Below are 18,644 nucleotides of genomic sequence, written 5' to 3'. Positions count from 1 at the left end.
TGAGGTAAACACTTGAATCTCTTGCGAAAAGTTTCACTTGCTTCATAAGGTTAATTTCCCGGTGGCATGTCACTTAATATCTGTCATTTTGTTGTGTAAGCTACGCGAATGTAACTGTGAATTATGGAATACCCTTCTCTTCTGTCCAATTGGTTAAGAGGCGTCCCAGAGAAAGTACTTTATCCGCCAACAGATGTAACGTGCAAGTTGCCGGATGCTTTTATTCTATTGGGGCGAACTGGACCTCTTTTGTTACAACAATTTCCTAGAGTCGTGGATCGAAATTATGTGCTTCTCGGCATACGTCACAAAATCTAAATGGGGGGGGGAGTGATTTAAAGATGGGAGCGTAACAGCATGCATAAGTGTATTCCCAAACAATTGTTAACGCATATAATATCCAAGGGATGAAACAGTATTCCCAATTAAGTCTTCAAAAATGCGTTGCGCAAACCCTGCAAAATAATTATGTCACTAAACTATTACTACACAATTTCAAGCAATCTACAAATCGCTAACTACTGTACCATACACGCTCTTACGTACTAGTAAGTATTAGCCCGTAGTAAATTGGGAAGGTACTTAAAGTAAATTGTATCAACAGAAAGTCAAAGATTCAATTTTAACAATTTAATAACAATAGTGTAACTCATTTTTGACATTCTAACAATCAACAATGATTTTTAAGCGTAAACTGCTCAGTAATAATCAATGAATTCAACAACAAATTCAAAAGTGACAATGCATCAAAAGTAAGTCAAAAAGGCATATAATTTATTTTAACTCACGTATATGTCCAAGTTTTAAGTTTATTTCATTTTTTTTTATCTTAATCAAAAAACGTACATTACATCATTAATAATAAATAACTACTGATTGTTCGTGATCACAGATTCATAAAAAATGGGCGAAAACCACCTTTTTGAAAAAGAAACAAACGTCTCCAAGAAATTACAAACAAAATCTTATTGGTACGTACAAAAGGTTCTACCCCATTAGATGCTCATTCCCAAATTAAGTGTTACATTGCCTCGTTCAATTACAAACAAAGTTTTAACCAAGTCTAAAGGACCAAAAAGGGGGGGAAATGTGAGGAGAAATGACGTTAGCGGAAACTTCGTCGCGATTACCTAATGTACCTTTTTGCGACGTGTCTTACAAAAAAAGGCCAACCGTTGCTCCAGTTAATACAAATGTGAATGCAAGCACATTGCAGAATAACCAATATGATACACTATTTTGCACCCGCGTATTTTGCGTTTTCCTTTTATCTATTTAAAGTGAGGGGCAGGTAACGTGATATCGAGATGAACAGTTATTTTACGACATGCCGTATTCAGTTCTCAATTACGTGTATTTTCGTCTTTTTGGACAAAGGAAAGTTTTATTTCTGTAATATGGCGCACTTCGTAAGCAACTCACGCGAATCGTGCATCGAATATTGAATTCATGCTTTTTGTCTATCGCACATCAATTCACCACTAATATAACAAAACCACTGTTGCCTACCTTGTTTTTGCACATTGCCTCTCTCGTAGTCCTGGAAAAAGGGGTGCACAACTTCCTTCACCTTTTTTGGGTCGTCAAATCCTAGTAGACCAGCGTACGCCTTGCTTGGGTTCCAACGTAGTACATTTTTTTGATTGCCAATTTTACTCCTAAGTGCAGACTGTCAAAATGGCCTTTTTTCACAATCCGCGTTTCCACACAGTAACACGTAGCGTAATTCAAGAAATAGCGCTTACCGTCTTTTCAACAAATGTTCCGGAACTGTATTTAATGGATCGCTTGCAATTCATCGCGTGTTATAAGTAACATGGTATAGAACGTCAATGTTCAAAGTTTTGTTACCGATGATGCATTAAAAGCGTATCGAAAAAGTAGTCGACGGAACCAAAAGCAAAACACGACTGTTGCCTCTACCTGCACATGTCAGCTGCTCTTGCCTTCACTTCATTTAGGGGGCGTGGTTTTTTACGATTCGATGACTCGTAAGTGATTATAAGCGCCGTCTGTCGTAAATCATGAGCGATTATACATCGCGTATTTTGAGCGGAGCATTATTTTTCAACAAAGTTGGAAGTTGTAAGATTTTTGCTAATTTACTTGCAACAAATCGTTACAAATTCTCCCCCCACTGGCAATGGAAAAAAACAAAATCCCCCACTTGAGCATCTTTACAAACTTGAACCTCTTACTTGTTTGTATCAATCAATCATACACGATGAATTTTAAATATGCAAGCATTAGAATTATTTACAATCAAATATACAATAGTAATAAAATTATATATAGTATATATATATATATAAAACCTAGGAATTATCAACAAACATGAATATAAGAACACTTACATATATACACGATGAAAAATTAATAACCGATACACAAAATGCACCAAACAAGCAATTACAATTTCAAAAATGACTAGATGCAAAAATCAAACATTGATTATATAAACCCGTTTATAAATGGTAAATCACACAATTGCATTGTAATAATATAAATATATATATATAAATAATTATGATTGTTGGTCCTGGAAAAAAAATCAAGAAAAGACATAGAATATACATTATTTAAATACTTCCATTATAGAATCTTCATAATAACAAAGGTGTTGCATACACGATGACCAGAAAATGATGCAAATGGAGTCATAATCGTATGTTGTCCCAAAATATGCCAAGGATCGATTTGGTAAAAAGATATTGACGAATGTTTCCTCCGAAAAAAATACATGAAAAGAAAAAGAATCTGAAATTAAAATATTGAAAAGAAGAGGGGATAGGAAAGAAGGAGGAAATATTGATGTTACAGAGACATTTACGGAATGAGCGTCTTTACAAAGTTACTAAAGCCACGGTGAAACATATATGCAAACATAAGTAAATTTTAATGTTAAAGTCAAAACCAGCAAGTATATTATCAATTATGAGATGCAAAGGAATGAAAATTGATTTTTTATGCAAATTGTAAATATAAATCATATGATAAAAATGACACTACCATATATATATAATGAAAAAAGAACACATGTACACATTACACAATAAATATCCTAATTTTCTCATAGAAAAACTCATATCAATACACTGAAATAATCAAAAACAGAGCATTAATTTTGCCAAAAAAATTATTATAAGTAGAATGCAATATTAACAACAATAACACTCTTATGTATATCTTATCAAAACATGAGTTGCATATATTCCAAATACAGTCAGTACCCTTAAGTAGATCAATGTTGCATACGCATTTTGGAAATTCTAAGTCTACAGAATTTTACGTTGTGTCCAGTTTTATGGCAAAATGAACAAATTAATGGAGTAAGAGGGCTATTTGATGGTGGTGGGGTATTTTGAACAAACAATGAAGCTATAGGAACTTTGAGGGTCATATCTGGAGAAGCAGGTGGATCACGAATATAGTAGTGCTTAATATGAGAAATATGAACCTTTCTTACAAAGAGTTGAGTATCAGGATCAACTAGTAATACAGTTACAGGACCCAAAAATTTAAAGATTTTTGTAGGACCCGACCAACGTTCCTGTAATTTGGCGGAAACCTTTTGTAGAGCATTACTCTGAGGAAAAGTTCGAAAAAGAACCAAATCGCCAACTTTGAATGTAGATGCCTGTCGGTTAGGATCATACTTCGTCTTACGAGTATGCCATGCTTTCTGTAAATGGTGGTACGCCTGTGCCCAACAACGTGCACGTTCAGAGGAAGGAGGACCCGCTAATTCTGAGTCACTTTGAAGCTCCCAATGAAAATTCATCGGTCCGTCAATGTCGCGGCCGAATATTATTTGAGAAGGGGAGGTCTGAATACTATCATGAACCGCAGTATTAAATGCAAAGGCAATGGCCTGAAGATGAATATCCCATTTTGTATGATCCTCAGAATGATAGCTGATAAGTGATGCCTTGAGGTTGCGAATAAAGCGTTCAGCCAAAGATGGATTTGGGTAATAGGCACTTGTGTATATATGCTTAACCTGCGACTCGAACAGAAAATTATTTAAAAGACGAGACCTAAAGTAGGAAGCATTATCAGAAACTAGTTCACAGGGTGCACCAAAGGTAAGAAACAAGGAACGGAGTTTTTCAACAACTTGAATAGATGTAGCAGAACGAATTGGGTACAATGAAACCCATTTTGAAAATGCATCCACTACCACCAAGATAAAATTATTCCCCCTGGAAGAACGAACCAAAGGTCCGACAAGGTCTATATATAGGCGACGCCAAGGGTGTCGAATAACTTCCGAAGACAAAAAGCCGGGGGGCTTACGAATCGCCAATTTAGCCTTCTGACAAACATCGCAGGTGCGAATATATTGCTTAATGTCCTGTCGACATGTAGGCCACCAATATATAGAATTTATCTTTTTGGTACATTTATTAACGCCCAGGTGTGAACCACCACAAGGTGTGTCGTGATAATAGCGACATATTAAATGCTGTAAAGACTGAGGAACAACCACCAACGAAGAATTCGTACGAGGCGGTTGCCACACCAAAAGATCTTGGTATAAGGCGTAATATTTATCCTGTCTACCTGACTTAAGTGTTTCAATAATGGGAGATAACTGGGTGTCTTTTAGTTGCAAATCGATAATATCAGTTTTGCTAAAAGGAATAATTTGAAGTTTTGGAGCTACACAAGCCAAAGAAGTTATAGGTATTTGAGCTGATTGGAATTCTTCTGGACAAAACATACGGGAGAGGCAATCAGCAACGGGATTGAGACGGGAAGGAATGTGTTCCACAAGGTAAGAAAAGCGGGACAAATATAACAACCATCGACCGAATTTTCCGTATTGTTCCGGGTGGCGAAGAAGCCAAGATAAGGCCTGGTTGTCGGTTTGTAGTGTGAAGGGCTTTGCCGTTAGGTATGTTTCAAATTTCTTTAGACCAAAAACAATGGCGCAACATTCAGCCTCATAAATTGACTGGCGCCGTTCCAAATCAGTACGCTTACGAGAAGCGAAAGCAATGGGACGCAAGGAACCATCAGGCTCTCGTTGATTGAGGGTAGCCCCAAGTGCCAAACTAGAAGCGTCACACTGTAATACAAATTCACGGGAGAAATCGGGCAATGCCAACACCGTATGATCCAAGAACACCTGTTTTAGCTTGTCAAATTGAATTTGATCATCATGTGTCCAAACAAAGGTGGTCCCTTTTTTCTTTTTATCGGTTAGAAAACTGGTAATGTCTGCGTAGGAAGGTATGAATTTCGCGTAATACGCCAATAATCCCAAGATACGTTGAAGAGCTTTTACGTTCTTAGGGGGAGGGAGGTCTTGAATGGCAGAAATACGTTCAGGGTCCAAAACAAGCTGGCCCTCACGCAGAATATATCCAAGGTATTTAACTTCTGTCTGTAACCATTTGGATTTGGACGGGTTTACTGTTAGACCCGCTTCACGTAATGCTTGTAATACCAATCTAAGATGCTGAAGATGAGTATTTTCATCAGGGCTGTAAATTAGCAAATCATCAGCATAATTTATTAAAAACTTGTATTTGAATTTGCCCAAAATCTTATCCAAAGCCCGTGTTAACAGCTGTGTGCCCAAATTTATTCCAAAAGGAACTCGAGTGTAACGATATTGTCCAAAGGAAGTAACAAAAGATGTTAGATTTTTGCTTGGTTCATCCAAACGAATTTGATGAAAACTTTTACATAAATCAAGGCATGAAAAAACCCTCGCAGATTGTAAGTGCTGAAAAATTAACTCAATCTTAGGCTGGGGAAAATTGTCATAAGCTATTAAACGATTTAATTGCTTATAAGAGCAAACTAGGCGGTGTCCCCCATCCTTCTTATCCACCAGAAAACATGGCGATGAATAAGCACTTGAACATTCTTCAATAATGTTTTGTGATAAAAGATCAGCAATTTGAGCACGTAATATGGCTGTTTGCGCAGGATTCAACTGAAAAGGTTTTGTACGGAATGGTACATCAGTTATAATAGGAATGGAAACTGGATCCAATTTGCATTCTCCAACACGTTCTGTAACCACATCCTGAAATTCCTTTAACAATAAATGAACAACTTCAGGTGTAGTGACAAGAGAAGACTCCAAAGGAGGTGAAGATGAAATATTTGTAATCTCCTTTACTTGATGTTTCCCAGTAAAGGAAATAGGTTCCCGAAAAAAGGGAAAAGTAAGAGTCGAGGTTGCAAAAGAAATACTAGCATGTGAATGGGATAAAAAGTCAGCACCCATAATAACTGGAAACGGAAGGGCATCCGAAATCCAAAAATACCATTTCCAAGATAAGGTATTGATTTTGACAGATACACAAACACGAGAAGTCAAGGTTAAAGGTTTACTATCCACAGTATGAAGCGTTTTGTTAAGATCTTGAAGAATAGTGGGATGAACCTGAAGAGTGGATAAAAAGCCACTAGCAATTAAAGAAACAGAACTACCCGAATCGAGTAGTACACGGGAAGGAGTAGAATTTATCAAAGCTTGTATCACTGGCACCGACTTTTCATTTATATAGAACGGATGATCCAAATGGATAATGTCGGAACTGGAATGGCATTGAGGAAGTGATGTTATATCAGGTAAAGGAGAGGACAAAACTTGAGGCGATTGATGGGTGTCCTTCAAATCTGAAGAAAAGGAAGATGATTGTAGTTCCGAAGATTTTGTTAGCGGTATATCAGAAGGTGAAACGTCAATGTCTGACTGGTAACTAGATTGGGATGTTTCTTCGTCCTTTTCAAGGCCTGTCATTGCGGCTGTGGAATATAATTCACCATAGGAACGTAGTTCCATCGACCAAATTTCTCTCGCCATCTGCATAAATTCCTGAATCGATCTAGGACGTTGATACCCGACCAAATGAAGACGAGTCGACGATTGTAGGCCCATAGTAATAGAATATAATAAACTGTCCTCCGACCAATCAATCGGTAAAATATGAAAGGCTTCGTAAACGTTACGCAGGTAAGAAGAAAGAAATTCTTTTGGATGTTGACCACGTAAGAGATATTTGTCAATTAATACTCTCACTGAAGTAGGAGGGACCAATCTATGCCAAATAAGCCGAAGAAACATAGGCCATGGAAATTTTTCCAATAAGGCCTCATACCAGATTTCCCTAAATGGTCCCAAAGTTTTTGCAAATGCAATAAAGAGTAAAGATTCAATATCCAAAAGCTGTAAGTTAAGAGTTCTATGGATAATAAGCATAAATTGAAAAAGTAGTTCAGGATTGGAACCATCGGTAGAAGGTAAATGCTGCAATAAATCCATTGCAGTGTTATAACGAATGTGGTTGGTGAGAAAACTTTCATTTGGAGGTAATATGAATTCATTACTATTATGAATGGGAGGTGGATTAATAAATGGAGTAGGAGGAATCATAACATAATGTGTAGAAAGCGGTGAATTACATTGTTGTACATTGGTTAGAAGAGACATGTTAAAGACTGTATAGTGATACTATAAGTTTTACAATTTAGCCAATAGAAAATAATGAGAAAAAGGCGATTAATAATACGTTACAAAATTTCAAAGGCAAGAACCCCACTTCAAAATCCTCAAAACTGTAACTGTTCTCTTTTTTTTTTTTTTGAAAAAAGGAAAAAAAAATAATTGACAACTTTCAAAAAAAAATTTATGGTGTCTGTCCCCAAAAAAATTTTTTAACCGTAGCTCTGCTGCCAGAAATTTTGTAACGTGCAAGTTGCCGGATGCTTTTATTCTATTGGGGCGAACTGGACCTCTTTTGTTACAACAATTTCCTAGAGTCGTGGATCGAAATTATGTGCTTCTCGGCATACGTCACAAAATCTAAATGGGGGGGAGTGATTTAAAGATGGGAGCGTAACAGCATGCATAAGTGTATTCCCAAACAATTGTTAACGCATATAATATCCAAGGGATGAAACAGTATTCCCAATTAAGTCTTCAAAAATGCGTTGCGCAAACCCTGCAAAATAATTATGTCACTAAACTATTACTACACAATTTCAAGCAATCTACAAATCGCTAACTACTGTACCATACACGCTCTTACGTACTAGTAAGTATTAGCCCGTAGTAAATTGGGAAGGTACTTAAAGTAAATTGTATCAACAGAAAGTCAAAGATTCAATTTTAACAATTTAATAACAATAGTGTAACTCATTTTTGACATTCTAACAATCAACAATGATTTTTAAGCGTAAACTGCTCAGTAATAATCAATGAATTCAACAACAAATTCAAAAGTGACAATGCATCAAAAGTAAGTCAAAAAGGCATATAATTTATTTTAACTCACGTATATGTCCAAGTTTTAAGTTTATTTCATTTTTTTTATCTTAATCAAAAAACGTACATTACATCATTAATAATAAATAACTACTGATTGTTCGTGATCACAGATTCATAAAAAATGGGCGAAAACCACCTTTTTGAAAAAGAAACAAACGTCTCCAAGAAATTACAAACAAAATCTTATTGGTACGTACAAAAGGTTCTACCCCATTAGATGCTCATTCCCAAATTAAGTGTTACATTGCCTCGTTCAATTACAAACAAAGTTTTAACCAAGTCTAAAGGACCAAAAAGGGGGGGAAATGTGAGGAGAAATGACGTTAGCGGAAACTTCGTCGCGATTACCTAATGTACCTTTTTGCGACGTGTCTTACAAAAAAAGGCCAACCGTTGCTCCAGTTAATACAAATGTGAATGCAAGCACATTGCAGAATAACCAATATGATACACTATTTTGCACCCGCGTATTTTGCGTTTTCCTTTTATCTATTTAAAGTGAGGGGCAGGTAACGTGATATCGAGATGAACAGTTATTTTACGACATGCCGTATTCAGTTCTCAATTACGTGTATTTTCGTCTTTTTGGACAAAGGAAAGTTTTATTTCTGTAATATGGCGCACTTCGTAAGCAACTCACGCGAATCGTGCATCGAATATTGAATTCATGCTTTTTGTCTATCGCACATCAATTCACCACTAATATAACAAAACCACTGTTGCCTACCTTGTTTTTGCACATTGCCTCTCTCGTAGTCCTGGAAAAAGGGGTGCACAACTTCCTTCACCTTTTTTGGGTCGTCAAATCCTAGTAGACCAGCGTACGCCTTGCTTGGGTTCCAACGTAGTACATTTTTTTGATTGCCAATTTTACTCCTAAGTGCAGACTGTCAAAATGGCCTTTTTTCACAATCCGCGTTTCCACACAGTAACACGTAGCGTAATTCAAGAAATAGCGCTTACCGTCTTTTCAACAAATGTTCCGGAACTGTATTTAATGGATCGCTTGCAATTCATCGCGTGTTATAAGTAACATGGTATAGAACGTCAATGTTCAAAGTTTTGTTACCGATGATGCATTAAAAGCGTATCGAAAAAGTAGTCGACGGAACCAAAAGCAAAACACGACTGTTGCCTCTACCTGCACATGTCAGCTGCTCTTGCCTTCACTTCATTTAGGGGGCGTGGTTTTTTACGATTCGATGACTCGTAAGTGATTATAAGCGCCGTCTGTCGTAAATCATGAGCGATTATACATCGCGTATTTTGAGCGGAGCATTATTTTTCAACAAAGTTGGAAGTTGTAAGATTTTTGCTAATTTACTTGCAACAAATCGTTACACAGATGACACTGAAATATAATTACATTCTAAATACATATAATACATTATTTTTTGTACTTCTTGAAATACCTCTGCTCTTGAGAAAATAATAATAATTTACTACGTTTTGACGCAAGTTAAAAGTGATTCTTTTATTTTGATTTATGCACGAAATAATGAAACTTCCTAGAATTCTTAAAGAACCTATTACGTGTAGTATTATAACAGGCACTAACGCCATTGACTGCTATAATTGTAAACTCTCTTGACAATATTTTCTATCTATGGATGCGTATGGTTAACCAAAATAACTCCGAAGTTACTTTAAAATTTATAATACTCTGTCGTTGATAACTAATAGACTGCCTGTTAGTTTACAAAAATGTGACGTAACAGCTTTCCTTTCGAGGGTACATGACGTCACGCCTGTGCTGTGGCTTGAAGGAAAAGTAAGCGTGGCATTTGTAACCGCTTAGAATATTAAACACTGACGCAGAATGATACATTATTGTACGTGAATGTACATGTAAAATGCGCTTTTTGAAAAGCATTACAGCATGTAAGGAAACACTTTCAAATTTAAATTTGAATATCTTTATCTTCTCTGATTATAAATATCAGTTGTGTGCACTATAAATACTGTATTTTTAGCAACGGGACAATTCAAATTTCACTAATTACAGTTAATTATGTAGAGACGTTAATAGCTTAAAAACGGTTGTGGTCATTTATTAGACAGTAGTTGGACAGCCTTGAAAATTAACTGTTACAAATGTTCATTTTTCCAGTAAACTTTTTAATGATATGAAGCTTAAACAGTGTGACTTTTCACCATTAACACCAAATAATACTCTTCTCTGCATTTATTTTCAGAATGTAAGAATTATTACAAACGACAAGCAGTTCTTCGTGCCAAGCGACAAGCAGGTAATTTTTCCTACAGTATGTGGAAGAAAGTCATTGAACACCTCGGTTTCAACTCTGAAACGATAGTATAGACGGGTATATACAGTGCGTCCATTTCGATCTTCAGCCGAGAGATCGGGAGAAGCGTGGCGGGCGGCGCTGACGGAGATGCCGACATTTGCGGCCTGTAATGCTCGCTTATTTTTATGGACATATGCAAACATTTATATAAATATTGGAAAACGAGCACTAACCTGTGTTATAAGATTACGGTTTTAATTTTAGTAGCTTAGTGGCTGTATGTGCCGATGATTTTGATACGCCCACCTCTTGTGAAACACGGCGTAGTGGTTTGTTTGGAGAACGTTATAACGCTGCACCAATATCATCGAGTTTTGCTTCGGTTAGAATCCGTCGTTTTTGCTTAGGTGTTTTAAAATTTAACGATCCAGTTTCTCGTAATTTAAGGACAAGATGTCTAACCGTATCTCTGTGTGGAGTTGAAACGCCTGGGAATTTCTGTACAAATTGCCTACACACGTCTCGACACGAGTCTGTTTTCATGTACGTGTCATACATAATAAATCTTTGTTCTGACGTGAACCTTGCGGCTGGCATTCCAATCGTATAACTGACACAACACACATACACACTGCAATAACACAAACAAGTAACTGCAAGTAACCAAGAATAACACTCTTGCGCACAGTACGAAATTAACACGCTCTTGGTTTACATTGCTCGCCACTATATTCACAGCTCTGTCTTCATCTAGTCGCGAAGGAAGAAAAAAACTCGAGCTCGGATATTTCGGATTGCAAGGAAGCTCACGAAAACCATTCACTTTTAACGGTTTCGTCTACAGCGTAATCTTGATACAGTGTTGCACATTCGAAACCTCCAAACGATCCCCATCGGCACAAAACTCTTTCAAGGATATAAACTTAAGCAGGACGTTACTGGTCAAAATTATGATTAAAATATTCTATTATCTGTGGCTCTTAACATCGTTTCTAAAGCGTATTTTTTGTGTATATAAGGGCAGAACTTGGATGAATTACAGATGATAAATTATAACACAGGTTAGTGCACGTTTTGCAATATTTATATAAATGTCTGCATACGTCCATAAAAATAAGCGGGCATTACAGGCCGCAAATATCGGCATCTTCGTCGGCGCCAACCGCCACTCTTCTCCCGATCTCTCGGCTGAAGATCGAAATGGACGCACGTTATATACTCTATGTGATCAAAAGTATCCGGACACACCGCGAAACGTGTGTTTATCATAGAGGGCGACACCGTACTGCCATCTACCTCGTGGAACACATAGGCAGCTAACTCAGTAGTCTGCAGACAGTGTGCGACAGCAGTATGGGATGGTCTGAGTAACTCACAGACTTTCAACGTGATCAGTTAGTTGGGTGCTACTTGTGTAGGAAGTCTGTGTGTGAGATTTCCACCCTCCAAAACATCCCTCTGTCCACTGTTTCCAATGTTATAGTGAAGGGACGTGTACAACCCAAAAGCGTGCAGGCCAACCTCCCATGTTGACCTCCAGAGACCATCGAGTGTTGAAGAGGGTCGTACAGCATTATCGTCAATCATCCATCGCCACCATCACACAGGAATTCCGAACTGCATCAGGATCTACTCCAACCACCATTACTGTTTGGCGCAAGGTGCGGCAACTTGGTTTCCATGGCCGAGCAGCTGCCCATAAGTCGAACATCACACAGACAAATGCCAAACGCCGTTTCGTGTGGTGCAAGGAGCGTCGAAATTGGACCGTAGAACAACGGAAAACCGTTGTGTGGAGTGATGAATCACAGTACACAATGTGGCTATCCGATGGTAGGGTGTATGTGTTGAGAAAGCCTGGTGAAGACATCTACCAGCCTGTATAGTGCCTACAGTGAAATTCGGAGGTGGCGGGGCTAGAGCGTGATCATGTTTCTGCTGGAGCGGGCTTGGCCCCCTTGTTGCTTTACATGGCAATGTCAGAGCACAAGCTTACGTTGGCATTTTAACAGCTTTCATGCTGCCTACCATCGAAGACCAGTTCGGGGATGACCATTGTGTCTTTCAACACGACCGAGCACCCGTCCATACGCCAGGGCTTGTGGGGGAGTGGTTTGACGACAACAACGTCCCACTAATGGACTGGCTTGCGCAGAGTCCTGATTTGAATCCCATAAAACATCTCTCGGATGTTTTGGAATACCGACTTCGTGCTAGACCACACCGGTCCACATCAGTACCTCTTCTCATTTTGGTGCTCTGCGAGGAATGGGCTGCCATTCCTCATGAAACCTTCCGGCACCTGATTGAAAGTAGGCCTGTGAAAGTGAACGCTATTATCAAGGCTAAGGGTGGGCCAACACTGTATTGACTGCCAGTGTTGCCGATGGAGGGTTACCCAAACTTGTACTTTATTTTCAGGTGGGTGTCCGGATACTTTTGATCACATAGAGTACATATATGGCAGCAGGAGGCTTCTCAGATCATTCGCTGGTAAAATGACGGACAGGAAAGAGCTCAGCATGTTTGAAAGAGGGATCATAGTAGGCTGCTCCATAGGAGGCATGAGTATACGTAGCATAGCTGACGCCCGACAGGTCCCTAAATCAACTGTAGCCTTTGTCATCAAGAAGTGGAAGGAAAATTTGCAGGGATTTTGCAGCAATGCACCACAAACTGGAAGACCCACGAAATTGGACGACCGGGACAGGAGAGTGCTGAAGAGGCAGATTCGGAAAAAAACAGGACCCGTCCCTTGCATTCGATTGCAGAAGAGTTTCAAAGTGCGACCAATTTGACTGTTTCGACCAAGACACTTCGCAAGGAGGCCCATGCGCTCGGTTATCATGGTCGAGCCGCAGCCCACAAACCCCTGATAACAAAAAAACAATAAACGGCAGAGACTAAGCTGGTGAAAAGAGCGAAGAAACTGGATGGTGGAGCAATGGCGGAAGGTCCTAAGGAGCGATGAATCACGCTTCACACTGTTTCGATCAGATGGGAGAGTGTAGGTATGGCGATGACCCGGAGAACGTCTGTTACCCGAGTGTGTAGTGCCCACAGTGAAATATGGGGGTGGCGGCATCATGTTCTGGAGTTGTTTCAGCTGGCATGGCGTGGGTCCACTGGTACCGGTGTATGGCCACATGACATCTGCGTCCTACCGAGATATTCTCGACAACTACAAGCTCCCCACGTTGTGGCGTTTCTATGGAAACGAAGAATGTGTGTTACAGGACGGTAATGCGACTTGTCATGTTTCCAGCGCTACCATGGAGAGGTATGGAAATATCCCACTCGGTGTACTACAAGATACCTTGTGGCCAGTTTACCACGACGAGTGGCTGCTGTTATCGCTGCCAAAGGCTGACGGGCCTCCTATTGATTGCAATAGAACTGATGGTATCTGCTTACATGTGGTGTCCATTGACTTTCTTCCACATAGTGTGTGTATGTGTGTGTGTGTGTGTATACAGGGTGTACCAAAAGTCCCATTACCCCCCTCCCCACCTCCTTTGAATTGTAGACAAACCTGTAAAATGTTATTTTAACAGCATGCATATCATGAGAGAGGATGGTATGCCATTAAATCAGACCAATGACCACCATTTACTCCTGAGGATCTGTGTGCACACCGCCATTTTCATGGCACAGTATTATTCGCCTCCACGTGCGATGTGAAATCCTCCGTACCATGGTTGTCGTGAGGGAAGCAAACGCATTGCGAACAGCTTCTTGAAGTTCCCCCGTTGTCTGATAACGATTATATGGGCGACTTTCTGTTTGATGTGTCCCCATAGCGCATTATCACAAGATGTCAGATTTGGACTTTGGGGTGGCCATTTTAGAGGTGCTGGTAAATTTGGCGATTCACGTCCAATCCATTTGTCTCTGAACACATCATTGAGGTATTCTCTTAAAATGGCCACCTGAAATCCAGATCTGACATCTTATGTTACGGAGGATTTCACATCGCACCTGGAGGCGAATAATACTGTGCCATGAAAATGGCGGTGTGCACACAGATCCTCAGGAGTAAATGGTGGTCATTGGTCTTATTTAATGGCATACCATCCTCTCATCATACGCATGCTGTTAAAATAACATTTTGCAGGTTTGTCTACAATTCAAATGGGGGGTAATGGGACTTTTGGTACACCCTGTATATATATATATATATATATATATATATATATATATATATATATAATATATATATATATATATAAATAATTGAATTTTTTGTAACTATGATTATCTTTTTAAAGTTTTAAAAGGCTGAGGCAACAACTAAAGGGCACATGTTAAATTTTTTACGATCAAGAACTATTATACATTTGTAAGAAAGAGCAAAATATCAGCAAATCGTTATTTATGTTCATTCTTTTAACAACAAACATTGCAGACCTGGTAGTATACATATTGGATCATCACTATTTAGAATCTTTACACATTCCCCAATATAAAATTATACTTATAATATTTTGTTTAATGATTCAGTGCGACTTAGATGCAAGCATCAGAAAATCGCTGTTTGTGACTTAACGTGTCTTTTCTCGAACACCATATACTGTATAGCCTAGCTATAATGAGATATTATTATATATACTTCATAAACTTGGGTTAGCAGATAGTTATTGCAAATGGTTTAGGAACTACCTCTTGGACAGAACGTTTATTTGCTAAAATTAACAATTCTTATTCAGAAATAGCCAACATGAAGAGTGGTGGACCGCAAGGGCCATCCCTAGTACCACTATTGTTCTTGCTCTTCATAAATGATATGGAGCATTCTGTCTCAAGTAGCAATCCCATACTATATGCAGACGATGCCAAGGTGTATAAAGAAATAAATTCTATTAATGATTGTTATTTGTTACAGAAGGATTTGAATTACATAAACAAATAGATGTAGAACAATCGATTGCAACTAAATGTAAATAAAACTAAATTTGTAAGGTATACCAGGAAAACACAATACACAGTCTACAGGGTGGCTCAATAAGTCACTTAACACCCTCAGTACAAGGCCACTGCGGCATGGAATGTGAAAATGGCGATGACCAATCATTGCCTGGCCAAGGGAGAACCACATTGACGCCACCCACACGGTCAGCGGCCATCTTGATGTCCGCCATCTTGAATTCAACTTCAGAATTTTAAATGGGAAGGGGGTCGTGCGACATATCAAAATGGGCTAGAATTTCACTAGAAATGCAACGGTGAAGGTTTTTTCGACGTATCTTTAACCAGTAAAAAGTTATGACTGAATTCTTGTACCAATTAGCTCCTTTTCGAGGTGTTAGAAAAATGCCTTCAAATTTGTTTAGCGCATCGGTAATGCATCGAGATCATAGTAACGTCTAGGGAGAGACGTTCGCATGCCATTGCACATTATTTTAATCGGATACATCCATGAAGAGCTGCTCATTATGAATGGTTGTCGCGAACAATTTACAGTGTGACGCTTCCATTGAATTAAAAGTCCTTCACAGTGACAAGGCTAATGTTTATGTTCAGAAGGAAGTTCATAAACAGAATATGTGACCCTTGTCATCTGATAACCAACTTTGGACAAAAACAGGTTCATAACGTTCCCATAAGTGTTCTGGTGTTCTTCCCTATTGAAAAAACTCTGTAAAAAGTACCTTCTTCCATAAGCAAGGATGAAAATAACTGTTTATTTAACAAATCCAAGTAGCCCTAAGCATTTAAGGTTCCATTGATGGAATATTGACTAACCAATCGTGTTCCACACAGCACGCCACACCATTAACTTACCAACACTAACCATTCAGCTTTGATCTGTCGAAAATGGGTTATCAGATAAAAAGCATCGCATATTCTGTTTATAAACTTCCTTCTGAACATAAACATTAGCCTTGTCACTGTGAAGGACTTTTAATTCAATGGAAGCGTCACACTGTAAATTGTTCGCGACAACCATTCATAATGAGCAGCTCTTCATGGATGTATCCGATTAAAATAATGTGCAATGGCATGCGAACGTCTCTCCCTAGACGTTACTTTGATCTCGATGCATTACCGATGCGCTAAACAAATTTGAAGGCATTTTTCTAACACCTCGAAAAGGAGCTAATTGGTACAAGAATTCAGTCATAACTTTTTACTGGTTAAAGATACGTCGAAAAAACCTTCACCATTGCATTTCTCGTGAAATTCTAGCCCATTTTGATATGTCGCACGACAACCCTTCCCATTTAAAATTCTGAAGTTGAATTCAAGATGGCGGACATCAAGATGGCCGCCGACCGTGTGGGTGGCGTCAATGTCAATGTGGTTCGCCCTTGGCCAGGCAATGATTGGTCATCGCCATTTTCACATTCCATGCCGCAGTGGCCTTGTACTGAGGGTGTTAAGTGACTTATTGAGCCACCCTGTATAATTACAAGGTTAACAATGTATCAGTACAGAATGTAGACAATATCAAAGACCTAATTGTTATATATGATAATAAGCTTACATTTAAGCCACACATAAATATGATTGTGAAAAAAGCAAGATCTATTATGGGAAACCTGACACGAAAATGGAATCAAGCAGTAATTTGGAACTTTTCATCTTAATATATGCGATTATGGTTAGCCCGTCCTTAGAATATGCTTTTCCAAATATGGCATCCATTAAATTTCAAAAGTAATACAACGCTAATTGAAAATATTCAACGCACGTTTTGTTGATTTGTTGTTTTAAGTCCACTTTATGCACAGTAAGGCTAATCGGGACTGGACCTACAGTTTTTAAAGTGAGATCCGAACCACTTGTGCCTCCACCGGGTATCGAACCCAGGACCCCTTGATTACAAGGCGACGACGCTACCACTGCGCCATCGGGGAGGCCCTGCACGTTTTGTTGATTTGTGTATAATAATTTTAAAATGTATCATGTCTATTATGAATACAGTAACCTAAGAAAAATCTTAAATTATGTAACCTTGAATATAGACGAAATATATTCTGCCATCAGTTTATACAAAATGTCTTATCAGGTGTAATAGATAGTAGAACAAATCTGGAAAAAATTTGTGTGAAATAATTGCAAGTACAGTCTTGAATTCTAAGTCTTGTGTGGACAAATTGGTAACACTAGTGGAGTTAAATGTCCCGGTGGATAGACATGAAATTCGACAACAATGCAGCATATTTTAAGAACAATTATGTTTAAGCTTTTATTTATATATTGTTTTAAATTTCAAACTGAATATATATTATTATAAGCCTCTTTTATGTAGCCAACCTTACTCTGTAAAAGATTTATGCACGTATGTTAAATACACGGTGTTGTATAAAGACGTAGCCTAAATCTATTCACAACACTTAAATAAATACATTTCAATTCAATTTCAATTTCATTTCAATGTGTATGTATGTATGTATGTGTATATATAGTAATTTGTTGTTCTTTATACATTTACAATTTCCGCCGAATTACTACGATATAGCATAATTAATATTTTTCTAATTTCATTTACAGGACAATATATTCCAGCAGAATATGCAAGTAAGATTTAAACCGATGTCATTATTTATGCATATAAAGTAACAATCTTCAAATAATAACATCCATTTTCATAAACTAGAACTAAGGTAGGGGAGCCAAAGGTGGTCATAGTTCCCAAGATGGCCCACTTCACGAAAATCATATTACGTAGTATTTAACACAGATAACAAATGGCACTGCATCAATGTACCAAGTCTCCCTCTGATGCACCATGCAGAAAACGGAATGTCTCCGGCTGCCAGCAGCCATTTTATGTAAGTTATTGTGTCAGGGATTGAGCAGATTAGTTATCTTTGTCATTTTAATGTTAAAAAGAAATGTATGTGTGTACGTCCTTGAAATTAACGAATGTTAATATTTTATACATATTTTGAAAGTTCGTTTAATTATATTTTTGATCACATAGTTACATTGTAAAATTGTTATTGCGTCAAAGCAACAAACGATACCTATTCTTGATGAAAAGCGTAGTCCAGAGGTGGTCCTAAGCTGGCCCATGGCGGGTCACCTTGAAAACAGGTTACACTCACCTCTGGAATTTACACTTTTTTAAAAATTAAAATACGTTTTATTGTTCAAGATTA

The 18,644-nt window shown here is 38.2% G+C and overlaps 1 protein-coding gene across 3 annotated transcripts in view; it reads left to right on the top strand.

Moving 5' to 3' along the window:
* LOC145991582 (uncharacterized) overlaps positions 1-18,644 on the top strand; it is a 117,045-nt gene that overhangs the window by 7,653 nt on the left and 90,748 nt on the right. For all 3 annotated transcript variants that reach the window (XM_083127631.1, XM_083127632.1, XM_083127630.1), the window contains exons 4-5: positions 10,486-10,539; positions 18,034-18,060. In XM_083127631.1, the coding sequence (XP_082983757.1) occupies positions 10,486-10,539; positions 18,034-18,060 (81 nt within the window). The remainder of the gene's footprint in view (positions 1-10,485; positions 10,540-18,033; positions 18,061-18,644) is intronic.

This window comes from Lepisma saccharinum, chromosome 8, assembly GCF_977018435.1.
Source record: "Lepisma saccharinum chromosome 8, izLepSacc3.1, whole genome shotgun sequence".
Lineage (NCBI taxonomy): Eukaryota > Metazoa > Arthropoda > Insecta > Zygentoma > Lepismatidae > Lepisma > Lepisma saccharinum.
This window is presented reverse-complemented; position numbering and strand designations above follow the sequence as displayed.